Below are 27,899 nucleotides of genomic sequence, written 5' to 3'. Positions count from 1 at the left end.
AAACATTCATTTACTAATGGCCTTTTAAAGTAATTTGATGACACCCACACTATTAGAGTGTGGATAACTTCCCTTAAGATATATTTTCGTTTACACTGTAACTGTGATAATGATTAAAAAGTGGCGAAAGCATAATTTAATTATATGTATGACAGTGTCTGTCTTCAGTATCTAGTGTACTTTCTTAATTAAGTTTATTTCTCCCCAGGTAGATAAACTTTAAAAGTTATTTATACATAAGGATTTTGTAAGGGTGATTCTTAGCATAAATTCCATTTCCCAGCTGTTTTAGTCTTGGGATATGAATCTATATCACAGAATCATTAGGGTACTTAAAAGATTTCATAATTTTGGGCACCTGGGTGGCTAAGTCGGTTAATCACCTACCTTCAGCTCAGGGTACTGGGAACGAGTCCCACACCCACATCGGGCTCTCTGCTCAGCAGGGAGTCTGCTTCTCCCTCTCCCTCTGTGCTTTCCTTCAAATAAAATCTTTAAAAAACTAAAAAGTAAAAGGTTCATAATTTTGACTTATGGAGTATATTCTAGGTAAGATGCTGCCTTCTAAACAGTGGTATATTTTTATTTTTTTGAGATTTTATTAGAGAGTGAGTGGCGTGCGTGTGCTAGTCGGGGGAGGGGCAGAGAGAGAGTGAGAGCCTCAGACTCCCTGCGAAGCGCAGAGCCCGAGGTGGGGCTCAGTTTCAGGACCCTGAGACCAGGACCTGAGACAAAACCAAGAGTTGTATGCTTAACGAACTGAGCCACCCAGGTGCCCCAGTCTCATTCATTTTTAAAAATATACCACTGTTGGGCCGCCTGGGTGGCTCAGTCAGTTAAGCACTGCCTTCCGCTCAGGTCATGATCCCAGGGTCCTGAGATCAGGCCTGCATTGGGCTCCTTGCTCAGTGGGGAGTCTCCTTCTCCCTCTGCCCCTCCACCCCCCAACCCTGGTCGTGTTCTTTCTCTCTCTCTCAAATAAAATCNTTAAAAAAAAAAAAAAAAAAAAAAAAAAAAAAAAGTGAGACCAAAAAATTGACCCTGGTCATAGACATGGACTAATTCCTTAACAGGATGATTGTGCTTAAGATAGCCCATGTTCCTGATCTGTGTTGAGTTTCTCTGGGACTACATACTCTCTTATTCACCTGTATATATGATCCTCATGATTGATGTAATTTAGACCCTGTCATTTTAGTGTGCTTTCTAGTACTTTTAGCATACCTTATTTCCAGATTTGTCTAATTCTTCCAAAAAGTCTTCCTGAATATCAAATGTTAGAATTTTAGAACTAGGTAGGAGGCCTCTGATGATCATTTAAATTATCTCTGACATTTCACAGAGAGAGTAGGTGATTTGCCCATTACCAGAAAAGTCTCTTGGGTCTTAGGCCTCATTTAGTTATTCATCTTTAATTATTCATCTTTCTACTTCACAAAAGTTACATTAGAAGTTTGGTTAGTATTCTGCCTTGAAAAAGGTACTAGCATACTTCATTAAATATGATGTTATCATCAAAGCTCTTAACTCATAAGTTTCTTTATTTTTTCAAATTCATTATAAAACTCTAATAAGACTGTACTACTCATTTCTTGGAAATATTTCTAGAATTCTTTAGTCAGTACGAGAGTTTTCCTATAGAGGAATTATTTTAACTCGTCTAATCCATTCATCTCTTGCTTTGAAAATAAAAATAACTTCTGTATCGTGATTGCTGAATAAATTTCTTAACTCCTATTTTGAAATTTTTGCACTTATTGGTAAATACCACGGCCTGGATTTTCTCAGCTTTCCTTATTGTGATTTAATGTGTATGAATTTTATTGTGTGGTCTGTATTTACATATGTCCCAAATGTTTCTTAAACATGATTGATTTTATGAGAGGTAGTTTATCTAAAATTCACTTGGAAAATTTGTCATTATTATTCCTTTCTGTTTTTTAATTTTCTACAGCATACATTAAATACTGGCATAAGTTATATACAATATTAAATTTTATGTTGATTTATTCTTGGGTTAAGCTGTACATTTAATTTTATGATAGGCCCATATAACTTTAATATGGATAGAGAAGAGATTTCATCCTTTTGGGTTTTTTTTTTTTTTTTAAAGATTTCATTTACTCGACAGAGAGTGAGATAGAGAGCTGAAGGAGGAGCAGAGGGAGAGGGACAAGCAGACTCCGTGCTGAGGGTGGAGCCAGACTCATGGCTCGATCTTAGGACCCTGAGATCATGACCTGAGCCAAAACCAAGAGTGGGACACTTAACAGACTGAGCCACCCAGGCCCCCTTCCATCCTTTTGGTTTTTGAATATAAGCTTCATTGTTTTCTAGTTATACATGAATATTCAAATAGTGCCTTCATTATTAAATTTTTTTTCTTTGGGAATTCTTCTATATACTTTAAGACTGATTTAAGAAGGTGAAATCATTTTTAGAGAGAAATACTTAACTGTCGGGGTGCCTGGGTGGCTCAGTCATTAAGCGTCTGCCTTCGGCTCAGGGCGTGATCCTAGAGTCCTGGGATCGAGCCCCACATCAGGCTCCTCCACTATGAGCCTGCTTCTTCCTCTCCCACTCCTCCTGCCTGTGTTCCCTCTCTCACTGGCTGTCTCTCTCTAAGTAAGTAAATAAAATCTTTAAAAAAAAAAAAAAAGAAAAGAAAAACACTTAACTGTCTTTTTTGGTTGACTTGCTTTAATCACATGCATAATTATAAAAACAGTTAACGGTGTATATAGTTATATAGGGGAAGTAAAATATTTTCCTTCTTCGTATCAGCTGGAAAGGCTAGTCTGCATTTTGTGGTTATGTTTATCATCGGAGGAGCCATTACTAAAGATAAATCTGACATTTTAATTAATAAGATTATAGACAGCTTTTCTGATTGATTCATGAGTAGATTCTTTCAGTGCCTCCTTTAATGAATAATGGTTAAACCAAGTTAAGTGCTTTTACTTTTTTCTGATGTTGTGGAAATAAACTTTTATTTTGTCTATATAAAAGTCGCTTCAAAATTACACGAATGCCTTATACCAGGGAAATTGATGCCATATTCAAATGTCATGTGTTATATCGGAAACACAGTGATCTTCAATAGGATTGATATTTTTTCTTTGCTTTGTTAGAGTTTTGTAAGTTCCACGTCTCCAAAGTATTCTTTTAGACATGTGAAGGATACCATGCTTGTGAACATCTATCAAATATCCTTTTGTCATTGCTGTGTTAGACTTCTTTCAGATATCTTCCTCTGTTCTGTGTACTTAGAATTGTAAACATAGTAGTATTGCATTTCTGGAAGCATTTATTAGAGTAGATTTATAAGTTGCTTTTTTGTTTTTCATCTTTTGTGAAATTTTGAATTGAGATAAATAAAAAGAGCACATAACCAAGGCAATTTGAATTCTTGTCTTGAATTTTTGATGTAAAGTTCTATCTAGAGATAAACTTTTTTTCAAGTGGTTATTTATTAATAACAGTTCATGTAACTTTATTTTGCCTAGAAAACATTGAAAAAGAGACCTGAATCCTGACATTTCTGCATTTGTAGTCTCTTATTTTTGGCAAATACTGAGATATATATATTTATTAATGCTCATATGCTGATTTGGAGAAATTGTTCTATTCTTTCTCATTTTTGAATAGTTTTAAACTAGACTTGGAATCAGTTCCCTTAGTCTGCTGTCTTCCTCCAACTTTCTTCACAACCAAGAAATGATCCTGTTTCACTTATGATTCTTTTTCTTGCTTGTATGGTAAATCTTTAAGTGTATTAGTCATTAGATAAGTTTACCGATTTTCTTTCATACGATTAATTTTAAGGAAAGTTATTCTTATTTCTTTTCCATTATTATCACTATCCAGAATACATTAATAAACACCAGTGCACTCTTTCCTTCTTTTCAACAAGCTAAAGAGAAGCTAGTTTTCTTTTTGAGTCAATCCCATTTGTGATAATACATTAACTTGTTAGGCAGAGCCCTTTCTTTTAGAGTGATATTTCTCTTTTGACCAAAACGCAGACTTTCCTTGAGAAATCATCTATTCTTCTTCTAAATTTTAATTTCATTTCCATATTTGGTGAACTGCACATCCCTCCCTATGCCATATTTTTAACACTAAAGAAAGAAAATTACCACTTCTCTCTTTTCTAAGTATTTCCTGGAATATTGGGATATTGCTAGTAAAATTCAGTTGTTCTAGATCAGTGGATACCGGAACAGAGAGGAGGTATTTCTTACCTGATAATGTGTGTGTGTTCCGATTCTGCTAATCCAGAAATCCAATCGCATTTGTTGAAAATCATCCTTAGTTGTTATTTGTTAGGGAGTCAACTCCCTATTTTAGTTGTTTTCTGAAATTCAGTCCCTAGATGTGCTTTAGATAGGCTAGAACTTTTACCTCTTTCAGAACACTGCTAAAGAAGTTTCAACTGGAACATAGTCTGAAGAAGCACTGAGAGCAAAAAAAATTCAGAGTGGTGATTGGCCACCTCTGTTTGATTGACAGGTTGCAGGGAGAAACCCATTCGTTCTGGATTAATGGAACTGGAAAACAGAAAACAATTATCAGGTAAAAAAAACCTTTTCTTTAACCTTTGAAATTCACCATTTAAAAGATGAGTCAGACCATCAAGGGAATTTATTACCAAAAAGAAAAAAAATTTAGTGTCTTGTGAACAATGATCTCTGGCTACTACTTCCAAGAGTTAACAAAAAAAAATCGCTACAGTTACGACACATTGTCAGCCTTTGCTGAAAGGGCTTGATTAAATGCAGAAAAGTTGGAATGTAAGGTGTAATTACATTGTAAATGTGGCTTAAAGACATGAAGCAGAATTCTATGGGTGGGGGAAATTGATGTCTTATTTCCGGAATTGTGTCTGGTCTGTGTGTGCATAAAGAGAACACTTTGTTTTTCAAGGCTATTAATCTGGCACTTTTCATGAATATTCACAAATTTTGTTACTGTACTCTTATACTTAATCTTCACTTCATTGGGATGTATATATTTCTACATCTCTTTTATCATAAAATATTAGTAACAGTAGTGACCAGTTCTTTATATTTTAATGGCAACTTTCTGATTGTTGGTTAAATATATTTCAGATTGAAGGCCAAGGACATGGTGCGGTGTTTGACTGCAAATGCTCTCCTGATGGTCAGCATTTTGCATGCACAGACTCTCATGGACATCTTCTAATTTTTGGCTTTGGCTCCAGTAGTAAATACGACAAGGTAGTGTACGATGATTCTGTGTCTTTTTTTTTTTTTCCCCTGGTTTTTTTGTTTTAAATCCATGAATAAGGTTAGGGGTTGTATTTCTTCAGGGGTGGGTGAGCATCGTTTATGCTTTTAGTCTCAAGCTTGAAGAATCAATCATATTTTAAGTATTTTAGAGACTTAAGTTTTATAGAGGAGGGTGAACACAGCAGTTGTTAAATTCCTATTCTCTGTAATAGACATTAGATAATAATTAGATCTTATTTAATCATCTTTACATTTCAGAAGGAATAACTTTATATACCTTGCTAGAGCAATCTAGATTTTAATTCCAGTGCCGGGTATGGGAGAGGTTGTCCATAGAGAGGCTCTGAAATTATGTAAAATGTTTTATTTATATGGATAAAGTGCATTTAGCTGGGGTATAAATCTGTGGCTTTCATGAGGTTCTAAAAAATACATGGCCTACTGATGGTAGCTAATATTTTTAAATACTAAAGAGCTTATTTTAGTGACTAAAAGACCAAAAAATTGAATAGTTCATAGTTTAAGAAATTCCAAATAAACCAGTAAAATTTTGAAGTTACAGATGTGTCAGGCATGAGTTCATATTAAGAATTTTGTGTTATTTCAAAAACTTCAGAGAAAATGCTTATCAGCTCTTGGAAAATCATGCCATGTTGATTTTTATGTTAATATGTAAGTCAATATTTACTGTATTCTTAAGGGTTTTCTTAAATTGTATAAGTGATTTTCGTTAGAGTTTAATTCAAAGAATAAATTCATTGAGTGATTTCTCTTTGCAAAATGCTAAAACAGGTAATTACTATGTTTAATAGTTTAAAAAATAAGATAATGCATGGTAGCTCTATGAAAGTAGTAGTACCGCTGAACGATTTATGCCAAGATTTGATTTTACCATTTAATTTGAAATTATACAACTTTAATTATCATGATAGTGTTTTATGTATACAATCTTTTCCTTGTTGCAGAGAAAATTCAAAGCAGCTGCTTTTCTGATCGTAAAATTTAATGTAGGAGTATAGTAAAGACTTACTTACCATTAACTGAAGAAAAGAATATTCTTTTATATTGATGTTTAATACCGTGATTTACATTAAGACATTGCCTTCCATTAGAAGTTTATAATGATAAATTTTTATTTTTCCAATCTTTTATGGACCTTCCTTTTTACAGATAGCAGATCAGATGTTCTTTCATAGTGATTATCGGCCCCTTATTCGTGATGCCAACAACTTTGTCTTAGATGAACAGACTCAGCAAGCACCTCATCTTATGCCTCCCCCTTTTTTGGTTGATGTTGATGGTAACCCTCATCCATCAAGATATCAGAGATTAGTTCCTGGCCGTGAAAATTGCAGGGAGGAGCAACTCATCCCTCAGATGGGAGTAACTTCCTCAGGTAAATGCTCATTTTCCTAGACAACCAAATTTTCCATTTCTAACGTCTTATAAAATTGCTGATTGGATAAAGCTTTGTTATTGTTTTGAACAAATGAAAAGTAAAATTATTTTTAAAAATTTCTCTGAAATAGATACTATAAGACGATTAAAAAACATTGGAGAGTTAAAGCAGTAGTCTTGGTCATTTATTTATTTATCTTCTCTGTGACACCTGCTAAACTGGTTTTCAGTAGTGAATTAGATCAGACACAGTCCTTGTTCTCATGGGATAAGATTAATAAATATAGTTATAAACAGTTAAAACTTGTGATAAATGTTATTAAACAGAATGATAGTATGATGTGAAAGAGTAAGACTAGATAGCCTATTCATATTGAAGATTGTTTTAAGAAGTGATCAACTTTTAAAAAAAATTTTTTTTTTAAAGATTTTGTTTATTTATTCGACAGAGATAGAGACAGCGAGAGAGGGAACACAAGCAAGGAGAGTGGGAGAGGAAGAAGCAGGCTCATAGCAGAGGAGCCTGATGTGGGGCTCGATCCCACAACGCCGGGATCACGCCCTGAGCCGAAGGCAGACGCTCAACCGCTGTGCCACCCAGGAGCCCCAACTTTTAAAAATTTTAAATAAGAAAGGAATGAAAGTGTTGAGAGCTGTTCTAGTGAAGTAATGAAGGATGAAAGTCAAATTAGTTGAAGAATTAAAAGGAAGTTGAAATAGACACAAGGTCTGCAGACCTTCCCTTTTGACAGAGATGTAGTGCTGATTTATTAAGTAAAAGTGATGGAAACCGTTAGAAGGTTAAACCAGTTTTGTAGTTTATGAATCTTTGTTATATTTTAGACTAGAAAAATTCATTAAGGGGCGTCTGGGTGGCTCAGTCGGTTAAGCGTCCAACTCTTGGTTTCACCTCAGGTCATGATCTCACAGTCAAGTGATGGAGCCCCAAGTCTGGCTCTGCCCTCAGTGCGGAGTCTGCTTCAGATTCTTTCTCCCTCTCCCTCTGCCTGTCCCTGCTTGTGCTCTCATTCTCTCTCTCTCTCTAATAAGTAAATAAGTAGATTTTTTTAAAAAGAGAAAAATTTATGAAATCATTTTAAGTTCTGAACACTGTCATAATGGCCAAAACGTCTAAGTAGATGTGAAGGACACATAAGGGATGTAATATATAGTGAGTAACTTTTAAATAATGAATTTAGATTCTGTAAGCTGTGCAGAAAAACCAGTCTCACTGCATTACAGAGGACCCATCTCTTATTTTCCTTTAAGGATTGGGCATGAAATTGCAATGAAGATGAACATATTGGATAGGAAGTGCTGCTCTTGAAGGTGGCCATGCCCACTCAGGACGGAGGGGGAAGGGAAGCATTAGAAGAATAGTTTCTGCTGCTGCTTACAGAGAGTAGTACAGTCCAGCAGACCTGAATGTCTGGAGTATGAAACTAAAATGTCTCTTACGTGGACATAGCATGAACTCAAAGAATCTAAGAATAGGTAGTATTCAAGAAGTCTAGGCAGGTATTCAGATTAGAGAAGTCTCAGTTATTAAGCGAAGTCTTGATCATAGGACTGAAATTAAGATAAATGTCTTCAGACTCTTGGGGAATTGGCAAGAATCGGATCTTGCCCAAGGTCTCAAAATAGGTACCTAGGCTGGGATTTCAGGCACAGGGAAATAGGGAAAGGACTCGTTCGTTAAAATATCAGTGCTACTTAATTATTGTGGCTATTACCTTTTTCCTCCATTTAACCATTTGTATAGGACTTTTATAAATAATATCTCATTTAATCCTTATGGTATCCTTATTCTAAAAGTTGAAAAAATGAAAATTTAACAACATATGTCTTGTTTAAGTTAAAGTGTATAGAATCACAGGGACTCAGAGTATGCAGCTCTTAGTCCATTGTTCTTTCTTCCGTACTAAGCTGCCCTTATTGTAAAAAAGTGTACCTTATCTTGAAAATGAATTAGACACCAGTTATTATTAGTACAGGACCACAAGAGAACCCATAGCAATAATTATGGCTTCAAAGTGAGTCATAGAATTTGTAAGTGTTCTAGGTCACAGAATTCAGGGTAAAACATCATGTCTTTCATTATTTTTGAATTAACCAAGTACAACATAGGACAGAAGAAAGATACTTTTTGAAAAAATCTTTAGCATCTTTTGTAACTATTTTTGTAAATCTAGATCTATGATAAAATTTGTTTTGGGAAATCCCTTAGAATTAGGTAAAAATAGATGATGGGTATTGTAATGGTAAATGGGCTTGAACGAAATTTTGTTATATTTACACTGTGAAATGTATATTTGAGTAATACACTTTAGGTATGCTTCTTCAGTTACAACTTGAGCTATATCAGATTACTCCTTGATGTTCAAATGAGAGATGTTTTCCCAGCATCATAACAGGAAAGAAGCATCCACAGGCATTTTAACTTTTACTCTACTTTACCGCTTTTTAGTTTTATGGCCTTGGAGAACTTACTTTATCCTATTGAATTTTAGTTTTCTCTTATAGAATGAAATAACATTGTGTGATTAATACATGTAATTTTCCCTTTCCTTATATCTTCCTTACTATATTAATACTTTGTTTCAGAATGTGCTTTGTATCTTCTCTTCCCAGCCCACTCTAAAAGTCTGATCTCATCACATCATTTCTTATGTACCCACACACCTGCTATTAATTGCTCCCTTCTCTCATGGCAGTGCTTTCATGTATCTACTAACACACATTTTTTTAATTCATTCAGCAGGATTGAACATTTTTATATGCCTACCATCATGCTAGATTTAGAATTAGAATATTAAATAGGCAATCCATGCTTTTGCAGAACTAACTAGCAGGCTTCCTTTTTATATTGGGCTGAGTACTAAGACATATATATTGTTTGAGGAAATGAAAGAGGATAGCAACTAATTCTTTCACAGGTGGTCTGGAAAGATTTCACAGAGGAAATATCAGAGAGATGCCGTTTTAGCTGGTGCTTGAAGGATAAGTTAGTGTTTATCACGTTTATACTTGAATTGGGAATATTGTGGTTAAAAGCTCCAAAGCATTAAGGTGGTTATCTTGTTAGAGCAGAAGAGTCAAGTAGTCCAGTATGACTGGTACAGGTGAAAGTTGATGCTTGAAAATTAGGGTGGGTTAAAACATACCAAGTTACTACCTCAGAGGCTTTGTTCCAACTCTTGCTTTTTATCTGGAGTGTTCTTTTTCTTGTTCCTCACACGGATGACTAATTCTTCTTTTTCTTCTAGTCTTAGCTCAAATGCTGCCTTCTCAAAGGGGCTTCTTTGACTTTTCTGATTCACCATAAGCAGTTCTCATCTCTCTTCCCCATTTTCTCTTTCTGTCATCATCTTTAACATTTTTCACAGTCTGCATTTATATAAGGGTTTATTGTTCAGTTTTCCCATTACGGTGTTAGCTGCTTAAAGTCAAGGACCTTGATGTCCTATTCACCACTGCATCCTTACTTCCTTGGTATATAGTTCCTAACACATAATAGACACTCAAGAATTTGCTGAGTAAATGAAGCAGTAAAGGTTTTTTGTTCCATTTTGTTTTGTTTGAGAAAGTGGGTAATCAGATTTGCCTTTTTTAAAAGAAACTGATCTAAGATGAAATTCCACTTTTGCCATTTAATAGATATGTGGCATTGAGTAGTTATTTTGGCTTTCTCATCTGTAAGTGGAGTTAATACGTATCTAATTGCATTATTGTGGGGATAATATGAGTGCCTAAATCATAAACACTTGGTAAACCTTATCATCCTTGTCATTGTTTTATAATAAATTAGGATTGAGTTAGTATATTCCTGGTTGTATGTATATGTATGTGTATTTTACTGCCATCATTTCAAGTTAATCATTTTAGATCTTTTTAGGTCTTGTACTCAAGCAAAATTTATGTTTAATTCTGGACTCACAGTAAGCTTAGTTAGCAAAATGGTTTGACTAGTTGACTAAAGTGTCCTTAGCATTTTGTATGGTATTATATAGGACTGAACCAAGTTTTAAGTCAACAAGCAAACCAGGAGATCAGCCCATTGGACAGCATGATTCAAAGACTACAACAGGAGCAAGACCTGAGACGTTCTAGTGAAGCCGGTATGAGTAATACCAGCCGTTTAAGTAGAGGTAAGCAGGGATTGCTTTTAGTGAAATATTTTAAAAATCGTAATAGTTTAAACCGCAAACAGTAAAGAACTGATTAAACGAATTGTGGCACATCCATAGAATGAAATATTAGGCTGCCAGAATGATCAGGTTTTTAAAAATATGTAATGCCTAAGAAAATATTCATAATGTAAGATTTCAAACTGTAGATAATGAGTCTTTAAATATGTATATTCTTCCAGATTTCCTATAGTAAACATGTGGAACCTAAAAAAAACTTTAAAAATAAATCTATTCAATAACGTATGGAATACACTCCACATTCTCAAATATCTCACTGCCCTTATTGTCATGTATTATTTTCAGAGAGAAGTTAAAGCAAATTTATGAACCATAAATATTCTTGGGTTTGTCTATTTTTGCTTCTTAATAGTTTTCCTAAAATACAAAGCCTTTTTTAAAAATTAATGATTTTACATGTTAAATCCGTCAATAGTTATGGTTCATTAGTTTATCTAATTAACTGAATAGCCATGTTTTGTTTTCATTACACTTTTGCCTGTGGTTTTTGGTTCCTGATTTGATCATTTAATTATTTGCCAAATATGAATTTTCATGTGGAAGGTAATAAAGACTTTGTTTTCTGCTATAAGCATAATGTTTCTAAGTAGAACTTATGTATTAATTTTTCACTTAGGCTCTGTAAGTTCTACCTCAGAGGTTCATTCACCACCAAATGTAGGACTGAGGCGTAGTGGACAAATTGAAGGTGTACGGCAAATGCACAGCAATGCACCAAGAAGTGAAATAGCCACAGAGCGGGATCTGGTAGCTTGGAGTCGAAGGGTGGTGGTACCTGAGCTATCAGCCGGTGTAGCCAGGTAAGGGGAGTTGTGAAGTTTATGTACCACCGTTGTTTATGTTTATTTTGAATTACAGCCTTCAAAGTACCTTCAAGTTTGTAATTTATTTTAAATTTATCTGAAGAGCTAGTATTTTAAACTAGTCATGGTTCTGGAAGATAATTAAATTTCGGTCATGTCCTTTTCTGTAATTAATGTAAAAGATATGGGGGGAATGTGTTAAGGTGAGTAGCATATTTAAATCTTAGTTTGTCTTATTTAACTGCATCTTAAAACACATTTCATGAAGTTTGTACAATTTTTTATAGATTTTACTAACTATTCACACCATAGTCACATGCTTCGTAGTGAAAATATATGGCATTATTTGTTGGTAATACATTATATAAACATTTTTATATATTAAAATGATTCTTTAATGATTTTTTTATATTCAAATGTATACATTTATAAATTAAATATTGATATAATTCTGTTCTCAAGGCCTATGTTGTAAAGGAACTTTATATCCAGTTCCTTTTGATTCCTTGCGATTTAGTAATGTAAATATTCATTAATGTGGTCCATATGAATCCAGCTAATACTGACCCCTGAACATGGGAATTGGGATGTTGATCCCCTGCATAATTGAAATTTTGCATATAATTTTTTACTACCCAAAAACTCAACTACTGATAAGTCTCCTCTTGATTGGAAGCCTTGATAACAGTCAGCTAACACATATTTATATGTATTATATACTGTATTCTTACAATAAAGTAAGCTTGAGAAAGGAAAATGTTATTAAAATCAGAAGGAAGAGAAACTACATTTACACTACTCTATGTAAAAAATCCACATGTAAGTGGACCCACATAGTTCTAACCCATTCAAGGGTCAACTCTACATAGTATAATACTATGCTGTAATAAAAACCATGAAGATCAAAATGTAAATTTGATTTTAGGATTTTTCTAGTTCTTAAACTCAAAAGATAGTAATTATATAATTTAAAAAACACTTAACATGAATGTTTATATAGGTTATGCTTTTTGATTGAGCAATACTTCAAATTTGTGTTAGGATTTAACATTAATTATACAAGTAAGGTATAAATTTGAACAATAACTTTATGTGATAACAAGTATACCCAGATATCCTTAATAAAAATGAACTCTTACAGTATATTTTTAGTTGGATTTTTGTCCAATTTTAAATTTTAATGTTAAGGTTTGCAGAGGGTGCAGTAAGTAACACACCATCTAAAGGAAGTGAACATACAAAAGAATGAGATATGAAATCACAATGTTACTTTTTGTTACTGAGACAACGGTGAAGGATGTGGCTTTAATCTGCATGAAAGTGTGTTCCTAGTCCTGAACCCCAAATAAAAGGTAGCACTGGATCACAATATTTCTTCCCATCAGAGGTAGTGGGGTTTGGGTCTTTGAAATGCAGAGCAAAATGTATACATTGTAAATAAGGGCATAGGACTGGGCCATACTAAGCTGGTTTTTCCATCCAGAGCACACCAATTAATTAGTTCACTTCTTCCCTGGAAAAGAATGAGTAAGGAGGTTAAGAGAGGCAAGGAGTGGGTTGCTAGTTGGTGATGAAGGTATTATACATGGAAGGAAATAGGAGCGGGGGGGGAGATTGGTTTCTCTCCATATGTTCTTTACCTTTTTATCCCTTTTTCATTGAGCCAGTGGTCAAGCAGGGCTATGACCATGACTTCAAAAGATATTTGACCTTCCTGGAGTTTTGCCCCTGATACGTAGTACTTTGAGAATCTTCCTGGGCTATGTCCCCCTCATAGGTAGTTTACAGTTTGCCCCTAGAAGGCTCTTAAGTGGGTCAGACCTATTACATTAATTAAAATTAAATCCAGTCACAATGATTGGATTCCAACGAAAGGCTGTATAAAAAAACTCTTGAAACTCAGACAGTAGGGGTGCCTGGGTGGTTCTGTCGGTTAAGTGCCTGCCTGTGGCTCAGGTCATGATCCCAAGGTCCTGCGATTGAGCGCCACATTGAGCTCCCTGCTCACCAGGGAACCTGCTTCTCCTCCTCCCACTGCCTGCTTCTCCCCCTGCTTGTGCTTTTTCTCTCTCTGTCAGATAAATATATAAAATCTATTTAAAAAAAAAAAAAAGGAAAGAACTCAACAGTAAACTAAAAAATACGGTCAGACAATGGGCAGAAGACACAGGCATGTCATCAAAGAGGATATGCAGATGGGAAATAAGTACATGAAAAGATACTCGACATCATTAGCCATTATTGAAATACAAATTAAAATCACAGGGAAATAATCTCTATATACCTCTCAGAATGACCAAAATGTAGTAACATCACCCAGTGCGCCAAGGAGGGTGTGGAGAAACTGCATCACTCATGCATTACTGATGGGAATGTAAAATATTGTGGCCACTCTGGAAAACAGTTTGCCACTTTTTTTAAAACCTAAATGTGTGACTACTATATTATCCAGTGATTACACTCTTGGGCATTTATCCCAAAGAAGTGATAACTTATGTTCACACAAAAACCTGTACATAAGCGTATAGCAGGTTTATTTGTAATAGCCGATAACTAGAAACAACCCAGATGTCCTCAATGAGTACATGGTTAAACAGATTTCACACCATGGAATACTACTCTGTAATAAAAAGGAACAACCTATTGATAGAAAAGATTGAATGAATCTTGAGGAAATTATGCTGAGTGAAAAACCAGTCTCAAGGTTTACATAATTTATGTACTATTATTAAAATACCTGTAAAGGTAGAGAACAGATTAGTGATTGCTAGACCTTGTAGAGAGGAAGGATTGAGAGAGAAGAGAGAAAGGTGTGGGTATGATTATGAAAAGTACACCATAAGGGATCTTTGTGGTGATGGAAATGTTCTGTATCTTATCTGGGGTAATGGATACACAAACCAGCACATTGATAAACTTGAATAGAACTAAATACACATCCACCCACTAGTAGAAGTAAAACTGGGTTTTGAATAGTGCTGGTGCTTTTTATCAGTGTCAGCATCCAGGTTGTGATACTGTACTGTAGTTTTGCAAGATGATACAATTAGGGGAAACTGCGTAAAGGAGACAAGGAATTTCTATATTCTTAAAACTGTATGTGAATCTATAGTTATTCCAGTAAAAAGTTTAATTAAAAAAGAATAAATAATTAAGGTGAAACAAAAAATTAAAGGCCATTCTTTTCACTAGATTTAAATTTACTTATTTTATTTTCCATTCAGAATTATTACCAGCTGCATTAGAGATTCTGCAATTAAGTGAAATGAGATTAATATACTCTAGTAATAAAATATCAACATTGTAGTGTTCTTCCAAGTTTGACTATGAAATCTCAAGGGAAAAATTAAAGTTCCAAAATTAAATACCCCTGCAGGTCAAAAATTTTAAAGTTGTAAGGAATTAAAAATAAATTTTCTTGCCCTTGTAAGTTCAGTTTCCATGAAATTAAAGTTCACAATTAATGTTCCTCAACTTTTTCTGTTGCTTACTTTCAGCTCAGTGCCTGGAATGAATGGAAGACCTGCTTTTCATTGGAGAGAATATAGTTCTTTCAGGGCTTTAGGAGTATATTAATTCAACCTCAAAGTTCTGTTGTGCCTCTTTTTTTAAGATTCTAGCTATCCAGATGGCATAAGAGATTATCACAGCCCTACACTGACATAATTTAAAAAAAAAATAAATCCAATTTCTCACCCTTGGAGCAGTTACCTTAGGAATAACCATGTTCCCAGTACTGAATATTTGATTTGCCAGAGACCATAAACAGAAACAGTAGTATCAAATTCAGGTAGACTCTTTCCAGTATTCCAGTCATTTAATGCCAAATGTCCAGAGTTAACAATCTGTGCATTTAAAGTCAGAAATCTTTATCACATGCCTCTGTCTGAAAAGAAAACATCAGGAGTAGCATTCCCTCTCTGACATTGAACATGCCTTTCAGAGTGAAATCAGTTGTAAAAATTCTAAATTAACATGTATGGCTTTTAATTCTCTTTCAGTAGGCAGGAAGAATGGAGAACTGCAAAGGGAGAAGAAGAAATAAAAACTTATAGATCAGAAGAAAAAAGAAAACACCTTACTATTCCAAAAGAAAATAAAATACCCACTGTCTCAAAGGTACATAGTAATTACTTCTATGTTTAATACTATGCTTCATAAATATAGTGACTACTTTAAGGCCCTTTGTAATTAAAAATGTTAACATTGTAAAAATAATGAAATAAAGTTGATATAGCTAACTCTTACCTCTTTAGATTATCTGTTACCACTTTAAATTTTTTATTTTACTGCCTTCTAGTATACCTTTTTCCCAAATGCCAACTGTTACATGCCCATTAAATGTAATAAATTATATCGTAAGCCTAAGCAAGATCTTTTTTTTTTTTTTTTTTAGCTCTGCCATTGGTTGCACACGCTAAAACAGTTTTTTGGTTTTGTTTTTTGTCCTATTTTTTTCTTTTTTTCTGTTTTGCACCTGTTATTGTAGGTAAGTCAGCTATGCTACTATAAATAATAGTTATTTTCCCCATTAAAAGAAGGAAGTTGTTTGTATTAGTTTGCCTTGGTTTCTCTGTCATCCTACTCTGGAGAAACTTTTGGATCCAATGGATTTCAGTTGGTTTATGCCCTAATCTGGGAAGGATGTGTATTTATCTCCTTAAGTTTCAAGGAATCACAATTATCCATTCTTCCATTCTTTTTCTTTCTCAAACCACCTTCGTTTGAAAGCTAAGAATTGAGGTAAACTAGAACGTCTTTTCATTTACAAGTAACCATTTAAGCACCTATCTAAACAAAAAATAACTGGTCTCGTGACCCTGCTTTGTTCTCCTTTCTCTTTCTGTTTGAGTCCTTAAACCTGTATATTAGTATCCTTTTCTAGAACTCTTTGATTTTGTGACTCTTCTTTTTAAAGGACTCAGGTAGTCCTTTGCTATTTTATATCTTCGTTTATTAAGGGTATCATACCCTGGGATCAGTTGGACACCCCACAAAGGTTCCCATTAGTATAATCTGAGGTAATCTTTCGTTTTCGGGGGGGGGGGTTGTTGGTGGTGGTTAATTGGTCGGTTGGGTGGTTTTTCATGGTGCCTGAGAAGCATACCTGTTGCCAGAATCTAAGGATGTGGCAATATAAACTCATATGATGGTGAGAGTTTGTATTGCTACCACTTTATTGGATGGAATATGGTAATATCTATTAAAATTAAAAGAGTACACTTACTTTTAATCCAATAGTGGTACTTACCTTCAAAGTATTTTTTTATAGAAAAGTACTGATGTGAATGTATGTATATATGTGTGTGTCTGTACACTCACATGTTTATATTTATAGTTGTAGCAACAACTGGAATGACTTTAGTGTCCATTGGTGGAAGAGAGGTAGGCTGTCATGATATGTATTTACCCAAGGAATATTATGCAGCTTTTTAACTAAATGAGTTAGAATTCCATTGCCTTAGAGAAATGTTCATGATATATTTTTAGTGAAGAAAACAAGTAGAGGGGCGCCTGGGTGGCACAGTGGTTAAGTGTCTGCCTTTGGCTCAGGGCGTGATCCCGGCGTTATGGGATTGAGCCCCACATCAGGCTCCTCCGCTATGAGCCTGCTTCTTCCTCTCCCACTCCCTCTGCTTGTGTTCCCTCTCTTGTTGGCTGTCTCTATCTCTGTCGAATAAATAAATAAAATCTTAAAAAAAAAAAAAAACAAGTAGAACAGTAATGTTTATGACCTTATTTTTTGTTTTTCAAATTTTATGAAAATAAAGGTTTGAAAACAAACCTATGGGTGTAAAAATTATGAGATGGCCATCTTTCATCTCAGAGTTCCAATGATTTTTTCTTCTAAAAATAAAAGATACTGCGCAGGTAGGAAGTATAAATAACAAAAATTGCTGAGAAAACAGTTATAATAATAGTAATAATACGATTTTTAGTGGCAGGTTTGGTTCCAAAATTGCAGTGGTTTAAATAAATGGTTATAATATTTATCTCTGATAGAAAAGCCTCAGTCGGTTAGTCCAGACCCAGTATGATGATGTTGGTGTTGAGAACTGAAGCTCTTTCATTTTTCTGATTCTCTTGGGTGTGAATTTGAATTCCTGCCTCAAGATATCAGCTTTCTCATTTAAGGTTGAAGGATGGAGGATCAAGTCAATAAGGAAAGTGCAGAGGGCACATACGCTCTATTGAGGAACATTCCTTGAAGTTGCTCTGCAACATTGTGCCACATATCCCATTGGGCAGAATTTTAGTCATATGAAATTCTGACGAAGAAAATTTGTGTGTGTGTGCAAAAAGAGAACAGTTGTTGGTTGACAGCCAGCTTTCCCTTCCACCATATTATTTATGAAAGCATTAAAAACATTAATGTCTTTGACATGGAATTTATCCTCAAGAAATATGAAATTGAGAAAGCTTTACAAAATGGAACGAATACCAGTTTTTAATTAAATGCATTTGAATTGTAGGTAAATATATTTATGTTAGATGAAAGAAACAGGTGTACATTACGTTCTTCACATATTACTCAAAATTTATGATTGTAGTTGAACAGTATATCCTTTTTATACCTTTACGTATTTCCCAAAATTTCTACAAAATTAGAGAGCCCTTCAGTGATCCTTTTAGAGAAAATCCAGGTAAAGTGAATCTTACATCCTTGTATGTGGAAATGTCTTGTAAGTGGAAATGTCTTTTGTTTCGCTTGGCTGTTACTAGCAGCTGTTCAGACAAGAGTAGGGCTGAAGTGAGGGTGGGGTTCTTGTGACAATACTGGTTGTGGAGAAGGAACCGGAGAGTGGAGGTGGATGGAGGAAAAGGGAATGGTTGAACTCAGATTGCAGTATTATATAGTTCTTGAAGTGAACATCCAGAATCTGTTTTAGGAGTGCAAAGCAAGACCTAGATTTTTTGCTCTTTTCTCTCTCCTCCTTAGTGCAATATTAGCACCCTAACACACTTGTGAAGCCAAACCATGATAGAACAAAACCACACTGTAGATGGATTTGCATGACTTACATAGGGAAACTAATGGAATGCTGCACAGTACAGATATTTGAAATAGCATATTCTTAGAGCCAGGAGGGGATATTGGAAGTATCAGAAAAAGCCGTTCTGGAGAGGCTCCTACTAGGTAAATTGGAATGAAACACATCATTATTGAAATAGAGAACTCAGTGGATGACTTGACTAGAAGAATGAAAAATGAGTTACTAAGCTGGAATGTCAAGTTGAAGAACTCTCCCAGAATGTATCAACAAGGGATGAAATGATGGAAAGAATAAGGGAAATCTGAAAAGCAAACATATGTATTTATGTAATGGGTATGTGGATATATGTAGAGAGAACACACAATGTTAGTGGTATAGCCAGTATTTAATGAATCTTTGAAGAAGAGAAAATACAGAGGAAGGAAAGGGTTGAAAAAATAATGAACCAGAATTTCCTAAAATTAACCTCTGGCTCGTGTGCCAAAGAGGATAAATAGGAAAAGGTATCATGTGTCAAACAGGATAAATAAGGAAAAAATAATACAGAATTTAAAATTTTAAAAAACCTCAACTAAGTACATTAATTATAATAATAAGATTTGAAAACAAAACAATATTCTAAAAGTTTCTGGAGAGAAAAAATCGCCCACAAACGAACATAACTTGACTAATGTTACACTTCTTATTTGTTGTTAACAAATGAATTCCATTGAGCACCCATAGCCAGAAGGAGATTTATGAACAAATCTTTGAGGAATCAGCACCTATATTGAGAAAATGTGCTATAATCTCCACACAGTAACATTTATTCCTATTTCTGGTCAGAATGGTACATGCTAGAAATAAGTGCTAATGTGCATTGGTTCAAGGGATGTAAAGTCTACCCGTAAAGGTGACAGCGCCAGTGGAACCATGCTATATGTAGTTATGGACATCTTGCCACCAACTCATCCAACCGACAGACACTTGTGCCTGTTCCTCCATGATGTCCACAAAATTGGATGGTATTGGTGCTGCCCCTATGGGCCAAGTGGTGACGGGTATTCTCAGACAGGGCATGGTGGTCACCTTTGCTCCAGTTACCATTACAATTATAGTAAAGTTTGTTGAAATGTGTGCACCATGAAGCTTTGAGTGAAGCTCTTCTGGGGCTAATGTGGCTTTCGTGTCAAGAACATGTTTATAGAAGATGCTTGCCATGACAGTGTAGCTGCTGACAGCAAAAACGACCCACCAATGGAAGCAGCTGGCTTCGCAGCTCAGGTTATCTAGTATCTTGAGTCATCCAGGCCAAATCAGTGCTGGCTATACACCTATACTGAATTGTCACACAGCTTCACATTGCTTGCAAGTTTGCTAGGCCAAAGAAGAAGATTGATTGCTGTTCTGGGAGGAAGCTGATAGATGGCCCTGAATTCTTGAAATCTGTCGATGCTGCCATAGTTGATATAGTTCCTGGCAGGCCCATGTGTGTTGAGAGCTTCTCTGACTGTCCTCGTCGGAGCCATTTGGCTCTTTGTGACATAAGACAGTTGCTATGGGTGTAAACAAAGCAGTGGACAAAAAGGCTGCTGGAGCTGCCAAGGTCACCAAGTCTGCCCAGAAAGCTCAGAAGGCTAAATGAATATTATCCATAATACCTGCCACCCTGTCTTGATTGGTGGTAGAAGAGTGATCTCAGAACTATTTGTCTCTATCCACCATTTAATTAGGAAACCGTTTAGTGATAATGGCATCATAAAACCTTGAAGAAAAGAACCATTTGGTTTGTGTATGTAGCAGTTTTAAGATAATTAGTTTTTAGGGGCGCCTGGGTGGCACAGCAGTTAAGTTAAGCGTCTGCCTTCGGCTCAGGGCGTGATCCCAGCGTTGTGGGATCGAGCCCCGCATCAGGCTCTTCCGCTATGAGCCTGCTTCTTCCTCTCCCACTCCCCCTGCTTGTGTTCCCTCTCTTGCTGGCTGTCTCTATCTCTGTTGAATACATACATTAAAAAATCTTTAAAAAAAAAAAAAAGATAATTAGTTTTTAAATCAGTATTTTTTAGGGACACCTGGGTGATGCAATCGGTTAAGTGTCTTACTCTTCTTTTGGCTCGGGTCATGATCTCAGGGTGATGAGATTGAGCCCCAAGTTGGGCTCCATGCTCAGTGCAGTCTGCTTGAGATCCTCTCTCTCTCTCTCTCTCTCCCGCTTGTGCTCTCCCTCTAAAATAAATAAATAGATCTTCAAAATAATAAATAAGTGAATCAATCAGTCAGTACTTTTTAATGTAAACAACTTGGCCAGAAATCGGTCACAGAATTTTGAGACCCATTAAAACAAAGTTTAATGAGAAGGAAAAAACAAAAGTGAGGATATAGTTATAGATCTGAAGTTCTTTTGTCACTTGAAAGATTTTCTTATTGTGTGATGTGTATTTATAATATATTGTATATATAAATCTGATGTCAGTCTTTTTTTGAAAGTAATCTTTATTCTTTTTTTATATAGACACAAGTTTGTTTGTTTTTTTTTTCCAGGTGTGAATTCTTGTGTTTGTTGAGTTTGTTCATTTCTGTTACCATGTTGGACTTTATCAATTTTTTTGATGATCGTTAATTGTGTTCTCATTTGCTATATTCATTCTGTAGCAAAAGAGAGATAGCCAACTGGTGTCCTAGCCTCATAGTGGCAGGGTAGTTTTGTGACCACCATTTTGGTTTCCGTTTTGCCTCTGCCTGTTACGTATGGCCTCACAGTTCATGGTCCTCTCTTTTATCTGTTCTATACGTTAGCGTGGGTATAGGAGAATTTGTTAGTCTGTTATTATGAATCCTTTAGTCTGTATCACTTAATCAGAAAAAAAAAATTTTTTTATAACTTATTAAACCAGCAAGTGAATTTCAACATATCACAAAGCTGTGGTTTAACTTAATGTAATGTTAAAATATTTGAATTGGTACCAGGGTCCACTTACATGATTATCTTCAATATGAATGGATTTTTTTATAATTAAAAAATATACAACTTACAAAGTAAAAAGCATGCTTGTTAATCCTACTTTAAATAAATTTAATTTACTTTTTCCAGAATCATGCTCATGAGCATTTCCTGGATCTTGGAGAATCCAAACGGCAGCAGGCAAATCAACACAATTACCGTACAAGATCTGCTTTGGAGGAGACTCCTAGACCTTCAGAAGAGATAGAAAATGGCACTAGTTCTTCAGATGTAAGATCTCAGCACATTTATAAATTTGTTTCCAGTTTAACTTTTTTTTTTAGTATGACTGTTATTCTTTGTATTCATTGATGTATTTATGGATGTAACTCAAAAATGGTATTTCTGGGTCTTAAATGATAGTGATAGCTTCCATTTACTGAAGACCTGTTTTGTATGTTCCAGGCATGGCACACATATTCATAATGTCAAATTCACAAAACAAATGCATATGAATTAATTATTCCTATTTTACGTGTGAGGAATCTGAGGTTCAAAGATGTTTAGATTACCTGTGTACCTAACTATGAAATGGTAGAGCAAGAATTAAACCCAGGGTCCTTTTACTCTAAAACCAAGCTTTGAAAATAGTACCTTGAAGCTATAGTCTATAACTATAATAACTAATTAATAGACCTTTGGTAATTTTGGTTAGTTTTTGATCTCTGTACCAGTTTATGACTTTTCAATTTATTTTAAATTTTCCTTATAGTTATTCCCATAAATGTCATTGTACCTACTACATTACATATTCTTTCAACAAAGGCAATCAATTTGTAATCACAGCTTAATCTTATTAAATGCTTAACAACATCTTCGTTCCGCCCGCCCGCCCTGGTCACGCCCTCCCCCAGTTAGGTCAAAGACTCTGATCTTATTGACTATTATATATACATTTACGAAGCAATGTTAGGCATATATGGAAATTCTCTGAGTATATTCTCTATAGGCATGGCAACAAAATTGAGAGTATGCTAACCACAACTGAAAAGTTATTCTCCAGTGACTTTAGGTCATAGAATGATCAGGTAAAAATGATATGTCCAATCTGGTAAAAAGACCAGATATACTAATAACATAAATTTGATACATGACAGTTTAGATATACACATAAAACATAAAATATATGTAAGCTAGTTATTTCTCTCTATAAAATGTTTCTTTAGTTTTGAAAGATTTGGTATGATTCAGTTTATTTAGAACCTTATGTATTTCCAGGTACATCTGTTACATAAAAAGTTCGCTAAATCCTTCATTTGTCTTCAAAACTAATTTGCTTATATTTTAACATCCTTTTAGAGCAATTAAATAAATTTCTAGAGGAGTACATTGAGAACAGAATATTATCTTGAGCACTTTATATTAACTAATGGAAAGAATCCTGTTTTTTTTTTTTTTTTGGTTCAAATATTTTGTACTTCTGTATAGTACCTTTTAATTTTGTACTAAAAATATAGAAGTACATTTCTCTCCCTTTAAAGAAGTAGTATATACAGTAAGGATGGGAATAATCAGATCATCTGTTTACATTCTTTTTTTTTAGTTATATTGAGCAGAGATTAAATTTGCTAAATAAAATTTACTGTTGGATTTTGATCTTTTCATATTTGCTTAGTTTTCAAAACTTTGTGGAATAGCTGTGTAATACACATTCTTCATTATTAAAATCAAAAAGAGAAAACTTTTCTCCCAAGATATGCTGTTTTATTTAATTAATAAAGGAATACATTCCATTATCATTTTGAAAAATTCTGTGAATGTGCCCAGCAAGTAATAACACTGAACCATTATTGTGAAGAGTAGTCTAAACTTTGGAGTAGCTTAGTTGCTCATTAATTGTGCTGTCCAGGGTAAATTTCTTAACCTTTCTAAGCTTTAATTTCTTCTGTTTAAATAGGTGCTCCCTATCACCAGTAGTGTTTTATCTAGATCAAATGGGATGATGTGTACATATGCTTAGAATAGTGTCTGTAATATAGTAAAAACTTAATTAATTTGAGCTGTTATTTTTATTGGAGTATAAAATTTTATTTGAGCAAGGGAGAAATTGAATAAAATATTGTGACCCCAAAAAACAATTTTTACAAAGAAGATGGCTTCACTGCATTGTCCTACATTGAGCAGAGAATATTTACTAAAGAGAAACAGTGTTTGAGTAGTTTTTAATCCTCTACCACTTGTTTAATACCAAAGTTGAAATATTCTTTTTTGTGTGTAATAAAGCTAATTTTAATAATAATGATAAATAAAATGTAAACTCCTAATTTAAGCTTCTCAATATGTTAATAATCTGAAAGATTGCTCTGAATCCAGTATTAATAGGTATTGTTTCATTGGATACATTTTCTGTTGGATACATTTAATAATTTTGTTGTATTAAAATATAAGATCTGTGTTTTACAACCAGTTAAAATCAGGTTTTAATTGTTGTAAATATCCTAGTGTGATTGGTACTATTAGATATCACTGATATTTTCTAGTAATCCTAGAATGTTATTTTGTAAAATTACACAATAAAACACGTATTAAATATTTCTTAGGAAGGTGAAGTTGTTGCTGTCAGTGGTGGAACATCTGAAGAGGAAGAGAGAGCATGGCACAGTGATGGTAGTTCTAGGTAATTCAATGAATTTCTATTTCTCTACATTGTAATATAAAATCTTCAGAAAGCTAAAAATTCCTTTTTTCAGCAACACATTTCAAAATCTCTTTGGGTTTAAAGTTGGTTCTTCTTCAGAGATCTTTTTGTAGGTGTCCAAATTTTAGGAGATTTTCTTTCTGACTTATTTGTATAATAAAAAAAAAATATTGGTTATTGCAACTAGATCTACAAAATGATGCTTTTAGCCTTCTTAGTTGACATTTTATTGTCTGAATACTATTATTTGTAATACTGCACCACAAATTAATTACATTACTGGTTTTGAGATATATATAAGCATTAAATTATGAAAGTAATGAGATCTTGTGAAATTAACTATTTTACATAGTGTTAATTTGTTGAATGATAAGTTATCTCTTCCAGCAATGAGAATAAGCTTTCCTCTTTCTGTTATTCCTACCCCATTTGACCATGTAAGTGAGGATTCCTTTATCTCCTGTATGTATGCTAGAGATCCACATTGTTATAAGGCTGATGATCTTTTTTGACCTTGTGTAAGGTCTTAGTAGCATTCCCAAGCCTTTGGGAATGGTGATTATATTTAGCACCTTACACTTATTGCCCGTCAGCAGTAGCTCTTAAAATTGCCAAAGAAACCAAAAGGTGGAGGTTATAAGAATTCTTTATATCACTGTTTGAATCAAGGGCTTTCTTATTCCCACAGTAGTGACTCCCAGTAATGATATTCTCATACCCATAGTTGTGTCTGGTAGTTTTCTATATTTGAAACAGGGCAGTAAAAGAACAACTCACTTTCTTTTTTCTCAGTAATGGAAGTAGAATATCTCAAACCCTGAGACAACATAGAGGTTCTTATATGGAAAGAGCATTAGTGGCTTCAGCAGATGAGAGCAGTTATAAAGAAGATGGGTTCTGCAGTTTGTAGTTAGATCTGTGCTAGCATCAGAAGATTTTCTGTAAGTGCTGGATACTCCAGAGAGTAGCAGCTGTGAGCATTTAGCAGGTGCCATTTATAGTGACCATGGCTGGAGTATGTATAAATAAATGCTTATAAGTTGAGGACAGCTTATTCTTGGATAGATGTTTGCTCTGTAGATGCATTCCCATGCATCCAGTGTAATGTCTGAAAATATTTTTTAAATTCTTTAAAATGATTTTCAGGTTAAAATGAAGTCATGAAATCATACTGGAAAGCACCTTAATTGATTCTTACCTATGATGATAATTCTTGGGGAGATATTTGTAGATACCTAGTAAAAACATTCAGGACAGGGGTAGGAGGTGGTGGTAGTAGAATAAAACTCCAGAAAAATCTGTCCTTTCAGTGTTAATCTTTAGGGAGGAGTAAGGTCATACCTCACTAAATATAGGAGAACTAATTATTGATTTTAACATAGTATAACTTAGATTTGTTTAAAGCATTTATATTTTAAAATTGTACAGAATCAAGTAATATTCTCATATACTAAAATTAGAACAGAAGATAACATAACTGGATTCATTATTTTGCAACATCATCAGTTCATCAGACCTAAAACTTAGGTCTTTCAAAGGTAAACTGAAAAGAAACGCAAACATGGTTGGTAGTGATACATAAAATACGAAGGCCTGTATTTTTCAGAATCATGTCATTCTTTGAAGTGTTAGATGTACCTAACGTATACATAGATACTGAATACAATTTGCAAGCAGTTTTCCTACTGGGCCAGAACACTTCTGGTAGTCCCCACCCCACCCCATTTAATATTCAGCTATCATGAAGGCAGCAGCGCTCTACCATTGGAGTTCCCATGGTCAAGAGCTCCCATCTCCTCTCAAAAAAGTAATCCCTGTGTCTCTTCATCAGTATTGATATCTCTTGTAGTATCCCAAACTATCTTTGTACTGTTCCTGGAATTGAGGAAAGTGACCCTCTGCTCAGTTTTGTATGCCCCATGATATTTTGAACATATGCAGCACTCAGAAATTAATATTTTTGTTAAAATCTTTACAAGGCACTTAATATCATTGTCCAATTAAAGCTGTAGACTTTTTTATCTTAGAAATTTTTTTTGAGATATTTTAGTTACGCCTACAGAATTTTAAGAAACTGTTTAGAAGATGATGAGTTGAAAGTTAGGGAAATATTTTTAGTTTATTTAGTATGTATTCATTCTTTATTGCAGTATCTCTTTACATTTTTATAAAACAAAGTCTCACAGTATATCTAGTGTATGTGTTTTTTAAATCCCTTTTTGCCTTCTAGTGACTACTCGAGTGATTATTCTGACTGGACAGCAGATGCAGGAATTAATCTGCAACCACCAAAGAAAATTCCTAAGCATAAAACCAAGAAAGCAGAAAGCAGTTCAGATGAAGAAGAAGAATCTGAAAAACAGAAGCAAAAACAGATTAAAAAAGAAAGGAAAAAAGTAAATGAAGAAAAAGATGGACAAATATCACCAAAGAAAAAGAAGCCCAAAGAAAGGAAACAAAAGGTTGATTTTGTTTTAATATAAATTGCTTTTTATGAAAACAAAAGCACCCATATTAAAAGTGCTGTTGATACACATAAACATTGTTGAGGTGTACCAGCAAGTAGTATTGGAAAGACTTCGAAGTGCACAGTAGTAGAATATACTATAACAAAACATTTAATTTACTCAAATTTTCAGTGTTTAGCACGTGAAGATATTCACATATAGAATTATATTCTAAATATTGAGCATTTAATCGTATAATATGAGCAGATTTTTTTTTTTGGTAATTTGGAATTTATTCATTTGTATATATAAAGAACAACATTACAAAACATACAGTTTTATTCATCTTTTAATTGCCTTTATTTTTAACCATCCCTATTAATTGTTATTGCTTGAAAAGAACCAAAAAGCATAGAGTGCGCATCACCTGGAATAATAATGGCAGAACTTGTCATAGTTGACCACTAGACAAATATGAATCTAAAGTAGTAGGACATTGCTGTTAACAAGCTTTCATTAATTTACAGAGCATGTGAGCCATAATTAGACGGACCTTGTGTCAGTAATAGTATTGGTTTGATTACTTCTTCTTTAGTCTGTGGATAATTTGAGACAGATCAGAGAACATAAGAAATAAATGTTAATGGAAGTAAGATCTGTCAGCTCTTATGGAAATGGGATTCTTTTAAAAAATAAGAGCTATTTCACTTTTGCTCTAAAGTAAATGAAATACAAGGGACGTGTTTTCTATTCCCTAAAAAACTATAAATGGAAAGTATATTTGGTTAAATAAACACAAGGAAGATTTTTTTTTGACCTCTTTCATTTTTAGAATTAAATATAAGTTGTCAAATGTGGAAGTAAATACTGAGGAGACTAAGAAGGTCTTTATCTCCAGAGAGCTTTGAAAAATTTAAGAATACATCTGTTTTAAGTGTTTATCTTATCTGCTTCACTTGAGCCCTTATTTGTTTCAGCTTTATAATTATGAATTACTTTAATTTGGATTCCACAGCCTACTATTTTTGTTACCGCCTTTGCTTTGGTCTGGGGAAGATTTACCAAAGAGAATATCATACATATGCCCACATTTTTCTCTTCTGTGTTGTCAGTGATGATAAAAGTAGGTTAACCCATTATTTATGTGGTACACAGTTTGGTTAAAAAAAAAACTGATT

The 27,899-nt window shown here is 34.2% G+C and overlaps 1 protein-coding gene across 1 annotated transcript in view; it reads left to right on the top strand.

Moving 5' to 3' along the window:
* The window catches only part of PHIP (pleckstrin homology domain interacting protein), a 131,839-nt gene that overhangs the window by 66,414 nt on the left and 37,526 nt on the right, over nt 1-27,899 (top strand). The window contains exons 15-22 of the mRNA XM_034648088.1: nt 5,112-5,240; nt 6,423-6,648; nt 10,661-10,798; nt 11,475-11,658; nt 15,663-15,780; nt 21,727-21,867; nt 24,177-24,253; nt 26,505-26,736. Coding sequence (XP_034503979.1) covers nt 5,112-5,240; nt 6,423-6,648; nt 10,661-10,798; nt 11,475-11,658; nt 15,663-15,780; nt 21,727-21,867; nt 24,177-24,253; nt 26,505-26,736 — 1,245 coding nt within the window. The remainder of the gene's footprint in view (nt 1-5,111; nt 5,241-6,422; nt 6,649-10,660; nt 10,799-11,474; nt 11,659-15,662; nt 15,781-21,726; nt 21,868-24,176; nt 24,254-26,504; nt 26,737-27,899) is intronic.

Source organism: Ailuropoda melanoleuca, chromosome 19 (assembly GCF_002007445.2).
Source record: "Ailuropoda melanoleuca isolate Jingjing chromosome 19, ASM200744v2, whole genome shotgun sequence".
NCBI lineage: Eukaryota > Metazoa > Chordata > Mammalia > Carnivora > Ursidae > Ailuropoda > Ailuropoda melanoleuca.
The sequence above is the reverse complement of the archived record's forward strand: the minus strand, read 5'-3'. Positions and strand labels throughout refer to the sequence as shown.